Genomic DNA, 15,172 nt, shown 5'->3' with positions numbered 1-15,172 from the left:
TGTTTCTATGATTCCTGCTTCCTATAGGCTCACCCCCAGCCTCCATGTCACAGGGACTGAGCCCCAGCTGAAAATATCCCTGTGAGCATGTGTGTGGGGTTAGCGAATCACTTACCCTACAATATGGCTCCTTCTTTTTTATGTCCTCCTGCTGGATCAGCCTCAGGCCCTGGACACCATTCTGCAGGCCTCTCTCATACAGGGCCTGAAGTCTGGGAATTTCTTCTTGTTCAACAGCCACTATAAGCTTAAAAAGAAAAAAACATAAAGAATATGAATAAAGTTAAACATATCATCAGTTATGAAAGATAAAGGTCAACAGAAAATCATAAATTTTTGTATGATTCAAACTGGGTTGAGTTTTAAAAACTGCTTTTTGCCTCATGTATCTACTTCTCCCTTTCTCCAAGACTTCACTCTTTCTCCACCAAAAATATTTGTTTTTAGACTGCATTAAAACAAAGGTGAGGCGTGGCCTCAATTTTCACATCTACCATCACAGTTGCTATGTGTGTCTTGGCCATACGTATCCCCATCACTGTTTCAATCCCAGAGGGGAATGAAGCACAGCTTGTTTTGTCTTTAAATTAAAAAAACAAAAAACAGAATATCAGAGAGATAGGAAGTATTCAGTATAATGGGATATCACTAACAGAAAGCTATTTTCTGGAATAAAGTACATTTCAAATTATTTACTGATGCATTCTGTCATAGAGGAGAAAAACAGAAAATTCAACAACTTTACTCAAGATTCCTTTTCTATTAATATTTATTTCTGGGCAAAGTATCTGTTTGAGGTAGTTACTTTCTTACTTAACAGTTACCAGCAAAGGAAAACACAGATGATATTCACAAGTACATTAGAATTCAAAAATCACTATTTCATAGCAAGGAGTCAATCACAGTCCATGAAGTAATACTTCTAATCAAAGTGTAAAGGTTATTTAAATCAACAAATCCTTAACCTTAAAAACAGATGTGGAATCAGACGGCACTATCAAGAAAGTAAAAAGATAATGCACTGAACAAGAGAAAATACTTGTAAATCATATCACTGATAAGGATCTAATACGCGGACTATATCAAGAACCCTTTACAAACTCTGTACAGACTTCCATATACAAAGTAAGTAAGTTACAGGGATGTAACGTACAGCATGGTGACTATAGTTAGTAATTGTGTATTTATAGTTAGCAATTGTGTATAGTTAGTAATTGCATATTTGAAAGTTGCTCAGAAAGTAGATCTTAAAAGCCCTCATTACGGACTTCCCTGGTGATCCAGTGGTTAAGAATCCACCTGCCAATGAAGAGGACAAGGGTTCAATCTCTGCTCCAGAAAAATTCCACATGCCGCGGGGCAACTAAGCCCATACCCCACAACTACTGAAGCCCGTGCACTCGAGAGCCCGTGCCGCGCAGCAGGAAAAACCCCCGCACAAAGCATGCGCGCCACCACTACAGCGTAGCCCGTTCTCTGCAACTGGAGAAAGCCTGCGCGTCGCAACAAAGAACCAGCTAAAAATAAAGAAATAAATACAATGTTTTTTAAGGGATCATATAATATTTTTTTAAAAGTCCATCATCACAAGGAAAAAAATTCTTACATGTTAAATCATACTTCAATTTGAAGAAATAAAAGGACTTCAAACTTGATTTAAAACAAAGAAGGTGGAGATGGGCAAAGACTCAAAAATAAGCGACTAAACCAGGAAAACTGTGAAATTAGGTTATTAAGTCACACTGACATTGCCATGGCCTGGAAGTAGCAATCTGTAAATTAATCCCTGGATCTGAGCTGAGTCACTGTTAAAAGCAATGACATGATTTGATGTGAAGAGGGAATATGAAGTAGTATTCAAGCCTCCAGAAAGAAGCAGGTGTTACAGAGCTCAAAATCATCCTATGGGCAGGAATGGGGCCTGCTATATTTCTCAGAGGTGTTCAGTGGATGATGGTTGGCTCCTTTGGCTTAAAGGATTGGATGTTTAGTAGGTCTTGCATTCATGCAGTGAATCTCACTTGATCTTGATATATAATTCTTTTTATATGTTGCCACATTCAGTTTACTAGTATTTTGTAACAAACAAACCCTCATAATGCAACCATAAAAACTGTAAATATACTTCTACATTTTGCTTTTTTTTTGCTTTATAGTATGTCAAGACCATTTTCCCACATCATTAAAAAATTCTTCATAGCATTTTTAAGGGCAACAATGAATTTCTATTCTTAAAAATTACATGGAGAGGAGTTATAAGGAAATACTGTGAACAATTATAAGCCAACAAATTAGATAATTTATATGAAGTGGGAAAACTCATAGAAAGACACAAAGTTTTGAAACTGACTCAAGAAGAAAAAGAATATGTGAATAGACCTATAACAACTAAAGAAACAGAATTAATAACTTTTAACAGCTCAGACCTCATGAATGCTACCAAGTATTTAAAGAAGAATTAGTACCAATTCTTCAGAAAATCTCCCAAAACACAGAAACAGGAACACTACCTAATTCAACAAGATCAGTTAACAGTCAAACAAGACAAAGACATCAAAAGATAACAAAAACTGCATATCAACATCCCTTATGAATATTGATACAAAAATTCTGAACAAAATACTAGTAAACTGAATATGGCAACATATAAAAATAATTATATATCAAGATCAAGTGAGATTCATTGCATGAATGCAAGACCTACTAAACATCCAAAAGTCAATGAATGTAATAAATTCATATTAATAGAATAAAGGACAAAACCCACATGACTGCCTCAACAAAAGTGGGAAAGGCATTTGAGAAAATCCAACACATTTTCATGATTGTGCTGTGCTAAGTCGCTTCACTTGTGTCAGACTCTGTGCGACCCCATGGACTGCAGTCCACCAGGCCCCTCCATCCATGGGATTCTCCAGGCAAGAACACTGCAGTGGACTGCCATTCCCTTCTCCATTTCATGATTAAAAACACTCAACACAATACAGGTAGAAAGGAATTTCCTCGGTCTGGTAAAGGACATCTTAAAAAAAAAACCCATAGCTGTTGTTATACTTAATAGTGAAAGACTGAATGCTTTCTCTCTAAAATCAGGAACACAAGGATATCTCCTTTGACTACTTCTATTCAACACTACATTAGAGATTCTACGCAGGTAAAGCTAGGCTTTGCATGCATGTGAAGTCACTTCCGTCATGTCTGACTCTGTGACCCCATGGACTTTAGACTGCCAGGCTCCTCTGTCCATAGGATTCTCCAGGAAAAAATACTGCAGTGGATTTCCATGCCCTCCTTGAGGGGATCTTCCCGACCCAGAGATCAAACCCACATCTCCTGGGTCTCTTGCATTTGCAGGTAGGTTGTTTACCACTAGCACCACCTTTAGCAGTACATGAATCGTGAACTTCCAGATGTACAAGCTGGATTTAGAAAAGGCAAAGGAACCAGACACCAAACTGCCAGCATTCATTGGGTCACAGAGAAAGCAAAGGAATTCCAGAAAAACATCTGCTTCACTCACTACACTAAAGCCTTTGACTGTTGGGATCACAATAAACTGTGGAAAATTCTGAAAGAGATGGGAAAACCAGACCACCTTTCCTGCCTCCTAAGAAACCTGTATGCAGGTCAAGAAGAAACAGTTAGAACCAGACATGGAGCTACAGACTAGTTACAAGTTGGGAAAAGAGTAAGTCAAGGCTGTATACTGTCACTCTGTTTATTTAACTTCTATGCAGAGTACATTATGCAAAATGCCAGATTGGGTGAATCACAAGTTGGAATCAAGATTGCCAAGACTAAAAAAAAAGATTGCCAAGAGAAATATCTACAACCTCAGAACCTCAGATATACAGAAGATAAATGGCAGAAACTGAAGAGGAAAGAAAGAGCCTCTTGATGAAGGTCATAGAGGAGATTGGAAAAGAGGGCTTAAAACTCAACATTTAAAAAACTAAGATCAGGGCATCCAGTCCCATCACTTCATAGCAAATAGAAACAGAAACAGTGGAAACATTGACAGATTTTACTTTCTTGGGCTCCAAAATCACTGCAGATGGTGACTGAAGTCATGAAATTAAAAGACACTTGCTCCTTGGAAGGAAAACTATGACAAATGTAGACAACGTATTAAAAAGCAGAGACATTACTTTGCCGACAAAGGTCCATGTAGCCAAGGCTGTGGTTTTTCCAGTAGATATGTATGGATGTGGGAGGTGGGCCATAAAGAAGGCTGAGCACCAAAGAATTGATGCTTTTAAATTGTGGTGCTGGAGAAGACTCTTGAGAGTCCCCTGGACTACAAGGAGATCAAACTAGTCAGTCCTAAAGGAAATCAACCCTGAATATTCATTGGAAGGACTGATGCTGAAACTGCAATACTTTGGCCACCTGATACAAAGAGTCAACACATTGGAAAAGACCCTGATGCTGGGAAAGATGCAAGGTAGGAGGAGAAGTGGGCAACAGAGGATGAGATAGTTGGATAGCATCACTGACTCAGTGGGCATGAAACTGTGCAAACTCTGAGAGATAGTGAAGGACAGGAAAGACTGATGTACTGCTGTCTGTGGGGTCACAAAGAATCAGACATGACTTAGCGACTGAACAATTCAACACTCTATTGTTGTATTGTACCATAGTAGCATATTGCCCAATGTGCTACTGGAGACCAGTGGAGAAATAACTCCAGAAAGAATGAAGAGGGTACTGTGTAGGGCCACCCAAGATGGACTGGTCCTGATGCACACAAGGTTTTGTTTGTGCCCTCCAAGAGTCTGTTTCCCCAGTCTTGATCACCTGGACCACAAACTTGTCTAACTCAATGAAACTATGAGCCATGCCGTGTAGGCCCACCCAGACAGACAGATAATGGTGGAGAGTTCTGACAAAACACGGTCCACTGGAGAAAGGACTCGTAAACCAGTATTCTTGCCTTGAAAACCCCATGAACAGTATGAAAAGCCAAAAAGATAGGACACTGAAAGATGAACTCCCCAGGTCGGTAGGTACCCAATATGCTATTGGAGATCAGTGGAGAAGTAACTCCAGAAAGAATGAAGAGATGGAGCCAAAGCAAAAACAACACCCAGTTGTGGATGACTGGTGATGGAAGTAAAGTCCGATGTTGTAAAGAGCAATATTGCATAGGAACCTGGAATGTTAGGTCCATGAATCAAGGCAAATTGGAAGTGGTCAAACATGAGATGGCAAGAGTGAACATCAACATTTTAGGAATCAGTTAACTATAATGGACTGGAATGGGTGAATTTAACTCAGATGACCATTATATCTACTACTGAATCCCTCAGAAGAAATGGAGTAGCCATAATAGTAAACAAAAGAGTGTGAAAGGTAGTACTTGGATGCAATCTCAAGAACAAAAGAATGATCTCTGTTCATTTCCAAGGCAAACCATTCAATATCACAGCAATCCAAGTCTATGCCCTGACCAGTAATGCTGAAGAAGCTGAAGTTGAACGGTTTTATGCAGACCTACAAGACCTTCTAAAACTAACACCCAAAAAAGATGTCCTTTTCATTACAGGGGACTAGAATGCAAAAGTAGGAAGTCAAGAGATACCTGGAGTAACAGGCAAATTTGGCCTTGGAGTACAAAATGAAGCAGGGCAAAGGCTAACAGACTTTTGTCAAGAGAATGCACTGGTCATAGCAAACACCCTGAAGCAACAACACAAGAGAAGATTCTACACATGGACATCACCGGATGGTCAATACCAAAATCAGCTTGATTATATTCTTTGCATCCAAAGATGGAAAAGCTTTATACAGTCAGCAAAAACAAGACTGGGAGCTGACTGTGGCTCAGATCTTATTGATCTTATCAATACTCCTTATTGCCAAATTCAGACTTAAATTAAAAAAAAATAGGGAAAATCACTAGACCATTCAGGTATGACCTAAATCAAATCCCTTACAATTATACAGTGGAAGTGACAAATAGATTCAAGGAATTAGATCTGCTAGACAGAGTGCCTGAAGAAGTATGGACGGAGGTTCATGACACTGTATAGGAGGCAGTGATCAAGACAATCCCCAAGAAAAAGAAATGCAAAAAGACAAAATGATTGTCTGAGGAGGCCTTACTAATAGCTTAGAGAAGAAGAGAAGTTAAAGGCAAAGGAGAAAAGGAAAGATATACCCATTTGAATGCAGAGTTCCAAAGAACAGCAAGGAGAGATAAAAAAGCCTTCTTCAGCAATCAACGCAAAGAAATAGAGGAAAACAATAGAATGGGAAGGACTAGAGATCTCGTCAAGAAAATAAGAGATACCAAGGGAACATTTCATGCAAAGATGGGCACAATAAAGGACAGAAATGGTATGGACCTAACAGAAGCAAAAGATATTAAGAAGTGGCAAGAATACACAGAAGAACTATACAAAAAAGATCTTCATGACCTTGATAACCACGATGGTGTGATCACTCACCTAGAGCCAGACATCCTGGAATACGAAGTCAAGTGGGCCTTAGGAAGCATCACTACGAACAAAGCTAGTGGAGGTGATGGAATTCCAGTTGAGTTATTCCAAATTCTAAAAGACAATGCTGTGAAAGTGCTGCACTCAATATGCCAGCAAATGTGGATAATTTAGCAGTGGCCACAGGACTGGAAAAGGTCAATTTTCATTCCAATCTCAGAGAAAGGCAGTGCCAAAGAATGTTCAAACTACCACACAACTGCACTATCTCACACGATAGTAAAGTAATGCTCAAAATTCTCCAAGCCAGGCTTCAACAGTACTTGAACCGTGAACTTCCAGATGTTCAAGATGGAAAATGCAGAGGAACCAGAGATCAAATTGCAAACATCCGTTGGATCATTGAAAAAGCAAGAGACTTCCAGAAAAACATTTACTTCTGCTTTATTGACTACCCCAAAGCCTTTGACTGTGTGGATCACAACAAACTGTGAAAAATTCTTAAAGAGATAGGAATAGAAGACCACTGACCTGCCTCCTAAGAAATCTATACACAGATCAAGAAGCAACAGTTAGAACTGGACATGGAACAACAGACTGGTTCCAAATCAGGAAGAGTACGTCAAGGCTGTATATTGTCACTCTGCTTATTTAACTTATATGCAGAGTACATCATGTGAAATGCCAGACTGGATGAAGAACAAGCTGGAATCAAGATTGCTGGAAGAAATATCAATAACCTCGGATATACAGATGACACCACCCTTATGGCAGAAAGTGAAGAGGAACTAAAGAGCCTCTTGATGAAAGTGAAAGAGGAGAGTGAAAAAGTTGGCTTAAAAGTCAACATTCCAAAAACTAAGATCATGGCATCTGGTCCCATCACTTCATGGGAAATAGATGGAGAAACAGTGGAAACAGTGACAGACTTTATTTTAGGGGGCTCCAAAATCACTGCAGATGGTGACTACAGCCATGAAATTAAAAGATGCTTGCTCCTTGGAAGAAAAGCTATGACCAACCTAAACAGCATATTAAAAAGCAGAGACATTACTCTGTCAACAAAGGTCCATCCAGTCAAGGCTATAGTTTTTCCAGTAGTCATGTATGGATGTTAAAGTTGGACTATAAAGAAAGCTGAGAGCCAAAGAATTGATGCTTTTGAAATGTGATGTTGGAAAAATCCCTTGAGAGTCTCTTGGTCTGCAAGGAGATCCAACCAGTCCATCCTAAAGGAAATCAGTCTTAAATATTCATTGCAAGGACTGATGCTGAAGCTGAAACTCCAATACTTTGGCCACCTGATGTGAAGAACTGACTCACTGGGAAAGACCCTGATGCTGGGAAAGATTGAAGGCTGGAAGAGAATGAGACAACAGAGGATGAGATGGTTGGATGGCATCACCGACTCAATGGACATGAGTTTGAGTAAGCTTTGGGAGTTGGTGATGGACAGGGAAGCCTGGTGTGCTGCAGTCCATGGGGTCGCAAAGAGTTGGACACAACTGAGTGACTGAACTGAACTGAACTGAACCCAGGTAAATTAGGCAAGAAAAAAAGTACCCAGTTGAAAAAAGTAAAACTATCTTATTTGTAGATGGCATGATCCTGCATGTTGAAAGTCCTAAGGAATACACACACCACACACACACACACAAACTATTAGACTAAGAAATGAGTTCAACAAAGTTGAAGGATAAAGATCAATATGTAAAAATCAATCCTATTCTATACATTAGCAGTGAATAAATGCAACTGAAATTAAGAAAATAATTTTCCTCACAAAAGCATCAGAAAGAATAAAATATCAAGGAATAACATTAACAGAAGAAATGCAATAACTGTACAATGAAAAATAAAAAATATTTTTGAAAGAAATTAAAGAAAATTAACATAAATGGGAAGACATCCCAATTTCATGTCTTGCAATATTTAATATTGCTAAGATGGCAGCACTCCCCAAATTGACCTATAGATTGAGTATAATCTGTATCAAAAATATCAGCTGCCCTTTTGGAGATACTGACAAACAGTACTGGCATAAGGACACACACGCATCAGTGGAATAGAATTGAGAATCCTAAATACACCTTCTTACATTTATGCTCAACTGATTTTTGATGCAGGTGCCAAAACAATGTATTGTAGAAAGAACACTTTTTTCAACAAATGGCAACTGGATATCCACATGCCAAAGAATGAAGTTGGACCCCCTCCCTACATCATATACCACAATTAATTAAAAAATGAACCTACACTGGTAGAACACGTGTAGGGGGTGGGGTGGGAGCTTTACTTCTGGTGGCAGGGTCGGTGGCAGGGTCTGGGAAGGGGCGGTAGGCCAGCTGCAAAGGCGGTAAGAAGCACCTGAAGCAGACCAAGGAGCTGGATGAAGCTGATGGGGCATTCAAGCAGAAACAAAAAAAGCAGCAGAAGGGGAGTTCCCTGGTGGTCCAGTGGTTAAGAATCTGCCTGGCAAAGCAGGGGACAGGGGTTCGATTCCTGGTGGGGGAACCAGGATCCTGCATGCCACAGGGCAACTAAGTCCATGTACGGCAGCTACAGAAGTGTCCACCCCACCACGAAAGCCAGAGCACTGCCACAAGACACAGCGTGGTCAAAAAGCAAGAGAGAAGCAAAAGAAGCTTGAGAAGCTAAAAGCAAAGGCTGCAGGGAAGGCCCTCCCGGAGAAAGTAGGAATTAAGAAATCTGTCAAAAAGTAAGCTGGGGGACTTCTCTGGTGGTCCAGTGGTTAAGAATCCCCCTTCCAGTGCACGGGATGTGGGTTTGATCCCTGGTCAGGGAAGGAGAACTAAGATCCCACATGCTACAGGGCAACTAAGCCTGTGAGCTGAGGAAGACCCAGTGCAGCCAAGGAAAAAAAACAAAACACCACTTTTCGGGACTTCCCTGGTGGTCTAGTGGCTAATACTCTGCTCTCCCAATGCAGGGGGCCTGGGTTTGATCCCTGGTGGGGGAACTAGATCTCACATGCTGCAACTAAGGCTTGGTGCAGTCAAAAAATAAAAATACATATTAAAAAAAAAAAAAGGAAGCTGTTCTTTGTGCTGGAGGCAATGGTAATCCTTAATTCCATTCCCGATTCCCTGCCATGTCTATTGCCACCTATAGTTAGAATGAAGTACTGTCTTGAAGCCTGTTACACATTTAAAAACAAACTTTTGTTAAGGTTTAAAAAAATGAAATCATACAGCGGCTCATATTCTCTTTAGTTCTTCTCATTTAGCCATTTCTACCGTAGCTGTGAGGTCAGAGTAAACCCAGCCTAGAATCCTGCCAAAGTCTGTTCTTCAGTCTTTGTTCTAGCTCCAATTCTGTACCACTCAGAATTAAATCAACTCATCTCGGGGAGGAAAAGGGACTAAAGATCTAAACATCAGAATTAAGGCTTTGATATTAGAAGAAAATCAGGAGCAAATTTTCATGATCTAAGGTTTGGCATATTTCTTAGATATGACACTAAAGGTACAAGCAACAAAAGAAAAAAAAAGATAAACTACACTTCATCAAAATCAAGTGTCTCTGCTTCAAAGGATACCATCAAGAAAGTAAAAAGAAAATCTACAGAATGGGAGAAAATATTTAGCAATATTTTAAATATCATCATTACTATTATTTTATTTTTAAAATAAAAATATTTTAATATTTTAGTAGTATTTTAGTAAATAACATATAACTGATAAGGGGCTATATTCAGAATATATAAATAACACAACTCAACAATAAAAAGACAAATAACTCAATTTTAAAATGGGCACAAGATCTGAATAGGTATCTCTCCAAAGAAGATAAATGAATGGCCAGTAAGTACATGAAAGATGCTTAACATTATTAATTACTAAGCTTAATTATAAAAAAAACCCACAGTGATATAGCACTTCACATCCTCCACGATGGCTAAAATAAAGCAGACAATAACTGGTGTGCATGAGGATATAAACACACTGGAATCCTCATTAATTGCTGACGGGGATATAAAATAGTACAGCACTTTGGAGAACAGTTTGGCACTTCTTCAAAATGTTAAACATATAGTTTCTGTATGACCCAGCAACTCTACTCCTAGGTATATACCTGACAGAAAGGAAAACCTAGGTCCACACAAAAACTTGTACATGAATGTCCATAGCAGCATTATTCACAGTAGCCCAAAAGTGGAAACAACCCAAATGTCTATCAACTGATAAATGGATTAACAAAATGTGGTATATCGATCCAATGGAATACAAAGAGGAATGAGGTACTGATTCATGCTGCAAGATGAATGAACTCTGAAAACACTATACTCAGTGAAAGAAGCCAATCACAAAAGACAACATTTTGCATGATCCCATTTATATGAAACATCTAGATTTTGCAAATTACATGGATACAAAGAAAGAAAAGCCAGGTATTTTTTAAATCAACATTTAAGATTACTAAGAAAACACTATTTATAAATATGTCAAGGGCCTAGTAAAATGCCATACCTTGCCACATTGCTTGTAGGAAATTCCCTTTTGGTTACAGTACTCGTAGATGAGGGCTGCACCTTGCACACATAATTTAGCTTTCAGAGATTCGGGTTTATAATAAATCCCACTATGTATGACACCACTATTGTGTCCGGTCTGATGAACAGCTATGGAACAAGAGAAATACCTTTAACAGAAAGTACACACAAGATTCATTCACAACCCAAGAAGTAGGGGAATACAGTTAGAGTTGAAGCTATTAGAGACCACTATTTAAAACTCTGCCTGGGTTTGTTCCTCCAGCTGGAGCACTGGTAGCTTCCCCAGCAGCCAACCACAGTATGTGTGTCAGGTCCCTCCAGCCCATCTCTGACTTCAGCTATGACTTTGGGGTACAAACCCACCCCTCACCACCAGCAACCCACTTCAAGGGCCCAATATGGCTCTCTGCCTTTTGCCCCAGGGTGTTCTCTAATTTTGGGGGAGAGGGACTTAACATCCCTAGGGACAATCCTCAAACAAAGGGACAGAAGTTGAAGGGCACATGAGCACAATCCTGGGAGATATTAGGCAGTTCCTCAGAGGTCTCGGTGGAATCAAGCTCACAGCTTCAACCTGGATAACACACCTTCCCAAGATTTTCCCTCCTTCCCTGTTTACTCTCCCCACCCACTGACTCCTGCTTCCTTGGATAACCTCACAAATTACCTTTTTTTTTTTTTTTTAAGTCACTCAGTCACGTCTGACTCTGCAACCCCATGGATTAACACAGTCCCTGGAATTCTCCAGGCCAGAATACTGGAGTGGGTATCCTTTCCCTTCTCCAGGGGATCTTCCCAACCCAGGGATTGAACCCAGGTCTCCCGCATTGCAGGCAGATTCTTTACCAGCTGAGTCACAAGGAAAGCCCGTATCCAATATCCAGTACCCATGTTCTAGTCCCAGGCTCTGCTTTTTGAAGAATCCAGACTGGGACACTAGCATTGACATTTAGATTGAAAGATGCAGAACTGACAACATGAGCAGGTGTTCAGGTTTATTGTTGTTCAGTTGCTCAGTCATGTCCTACTCTTGGCAGCCCCATGGACTGCAGTACATCAGGCTTCCCTGTCCTTCACCATCTCCCAGAGTTTGCTCAAAGGTGTTAGGGTTAAGCAACATAACATACATACCTAAATTTTTCTCCTTCTCCAGAACACCAATGGAAAGAGCTGGATGTCGCAGGATGAGTGCTCTGGCAGAGGCAAGCCCCACAATTCCGCCACCAATAATGACTATATCAAATGAGCTTTAAAAGAAAGCCATCTTTAAAGTAACACATGTTTACAATAGATTTTATCAAACTTCGCATTTTCATCACCAATAAACAATTAAACTATTAATTGTAATCATTAAAATCAAATGTTTACTGGGCTTTGTGATATTTGGCTTTAAAAGTTAATCAGCTACAGCCAGCAGGCAGAATGGCTAGTTGCCCAAGCTGCTCTAAGTCTCCATTACACTCTGCATAAGCTGGCTCCATCAGCAGTTACTCGGTTAAGTATCACACTCTCCCCTACTAACTGTCAAAAATTCAAGTGCAGTATTCTTTTGTGCTTTTTTGTTTGTTTCTGGGTTTTTGCAGGTGGGGGGACTGGCCACATTGCACAGCATGTGGGATCTTAGTTCCCCAACTAGGGACCTAACCCACATACCCTGCATTGGAAGCATGGAGTCTTAACCACTGCACCACCAGGAAGTCCCTCAAGGGCAGTATTTTTGAGGACAAGTTACCATTAAGTCTTTAACACCTTAGTATGCAAAAAGTCATAATTATTTTATTCTGCTTAGAAGTAAACAGTGAGAAAATCAAACCTTAAGGAAATAAGTCATCCAGGAATGGGCTCAGAACCAATTTTAGTCACGATAACTCTGATTACACAATTATTTAAAAAATTAGAAAGGGTATGTATAGTCTAACTCCACAGTGCGAAGCTTAAAAAATTACCATTAGCATTGATCTCACGGTCAACAAATCTAGGTTTTATAGGAACATGGCCACTTTCACTTTTTCAGCCCACTTTTTTTTTTCACTCCCTCTTGCATTATATTATTTCAGTCTAAATTCTAAACATCATCTGTAAATATCCAATACGTTATTTATAAAAGAGTTCTTTAAAACACACACACAATGCTATTATTCTAACCAAAAAATTCAGTTTTTAAATATCTGCAAATACCCACAATTAAACTTTAAGAAGAAAACACAGGAGAAAATCTTTGGTATCTAGGGCTACTTGAAGAGTTCACATCAAAAGCATGACCCATAAAAGAAAAAACTGAAAAACTGGACTTCATCAAAATTAAAAGTTTTTGCTCTGCAAAAGACTCTGTTAAGGGGATAAGAAGATGAACAAATTGGGAGAAAACACTTGCAAACCATATATATGACAAAGGACTCAATTCTTGAAATAAACAAGTAATTTAGAGAATGGGCAAATGATATGAACAAACATTTCATCGAAGAAGATAGATATAAACATGGCAAATAAGTACATGAAAATATACCTTTAGTCATTAAGGAAATGCAAACTAAAACTACAATGACATATCACTACACCCCTATCAGAATGACTTTTTTTTTTAAAGTGATAACACCAAATGCTGATGAAGATGAGAAGAACTGGAACAACTCACACATTACTGGTAGGAATGTAAAATAGTACAGACACTCTGGAAATAGTATGGCCTTTTCTTAAAAAACTAAACATGTGCTTACTACATGTCTTAGCAACTGCACTCTTTGGCATATATCTGGGGAAAAACATTGTTCAAAAGAATACACGCACCCCAGTGTTCACTGCAGAGCTGTTTACAATAGCAAGTCATGAAGCAACGGAAATGCCCATCAACAAATGAATGGACAAAGATGCGGTGCATATATACAATGGAATATTACTCAGTTATTAAAAAGAAGAAATAATGCCATTTGCAGCAACATGGATGAACCTGAAGATGATCATACTAAGAGAAATAAGTCAGATAAAGACAAATATCATACATTGCTTAATTGGGCAATCTAAAAAAATGGTACAAATGAACTTATTACAAAACAGAAAGACAGACTTAGAGAATGAACTAATGGTACCAAGGGGGGTAAGATGGGTGGGGGGAGGGATAGATTGGGAGTTTGGGATTGGCAGGTACACACTGCAATATTTAAAATAGATAACCAGCAAGGACCTACAGGAAACTCTGCTCAATATTCTGTAATAAGATAACGGAAAAAGAATTAGAAAAAGAACAGATACATGTATGTATATAACTGCATCACTTTGCTGTATACCTGAAACTAACACAACATTGTTAATCAACTATGCTCCAATATAAGAAAAAAAATTTTTTTAATATGAATTCACTTGACATCAGATTTCTAAATTGTAACAATGAAATCCATAAGTCACTAGAGCTACTTCCTTGGTGGTCCAGTAGTTAAGACTGCACTGCCAACAGAAGGTGAGGCTTCCACCCCAGGTCTGGGAAATAAAGTCCCACATGCTGCACGTTGTAGGCAAAAGACAAAAAGCAAACAAAAGAAGCAAAAAAAAAAAACAGTAAACAAAACAAAAACAATAACAACAACAACAAAACAAGAAGTCAATGAAGTAGTAGTTTCAAGAAGAAAAAAAGGATTTCTAACCTAGAGTTAAACTGTATCATTTAAATATGAGGATTCAATAAAGATATTCTTAGATAAAAAAGGTTACAGGAACTTTAACATGCAAGAGACACTCCTAAAAATACTACTGTACCAAAATTTAATGAGTTATCAACTCAAGAAGTTAAATACAATAAGGAAAACAAATATATAAAGATACATAATATATAAAACAAACATATATATAACAAAATATAACGAAGAAAAATCCTTTATTTGAAAAGATTTATAAAGTAGACAAATCTCTGGCAATAGTAATGAGGAGAAAAGTGAAATGACTCAAATATATATAACAGAATAAGGAAAAACATGTAAAGACATGACAATGATCTTAAACATAATCAAAGAACATCATGAAGATCTATGTGCTAATAAATTTGATAACATAGATGAAATGGGGTGAGGGACTCAAGCAAAATTACTGAGACAAGAAGAAATAGAAGTTTTGAATCAATTGCTATAAATTAGTCATCAGAGGCTTTCCACCTAAACACACATACACACACGTGTGTAAATTTTACCAAAATTTTAAGGAATGGATAATCTCTATCATCGAAGAT

General features: G+C 38.6%; 1 protein-coding gene across 7 annotated transcripts in view; it reads right to left on the bottom strand.

Annotated features, from left to right (window-relative positions):
* L2HGDH (L-2-hydroxyglutarate dehydrogenase) overlaps positions 1–15,172 on the bottom strand; it is a 53,149-nt gene that overhangs the window by 35,378 nt on the left and 2,599 nt on the right. For 6 of the 7 annotated variants that reach the window (XR_015134782.1, XR_015134781.1, XM_086321596.1 and 3 more), the window contains exons 2-4: positions 12,088–12,203; positions 10,931–11,082; positions 116–247 (exon numbers count right to left, since the gene is read on the bottom strand). Coding sequence is in view for 3 of the 7 variants with exons in the window: in XM_086321596.1 (XP_086177722.1) it covers positions 116–247; positions 10,931–11,082; positions 12,088–12,203 (400 nt within the window). In the remaining 4 variants the exon portion in view is untranslated. The remainder of the gene's footprint in view (positions 1–115; positions 248–10,930; positions 11,083–12,087; positions 12,204–15,172) is intronic. The other variant, XM_086321600.1, reaches the window with a different exon arrangement.

The sequence above is a fragment of the Bos grunniens genome, chromosome 10 (genome assembly GCF_055505025.1).
Source record: "Bos grunniens cultivar Pamir isolate PY7600 chromosome 10, Bosgru_T2T1.0, whole genome shotgun sequence".
NCBI lineage: Eukaryota > Metazoa > Chordata > Mammalia > Artiodactyla > Bovidae > Bos > Bos grunniens.
Note: the sequence above shows the minus strand (reverse complement) of the source record. Positions and strands in the feature narration are given on the sequence as shown.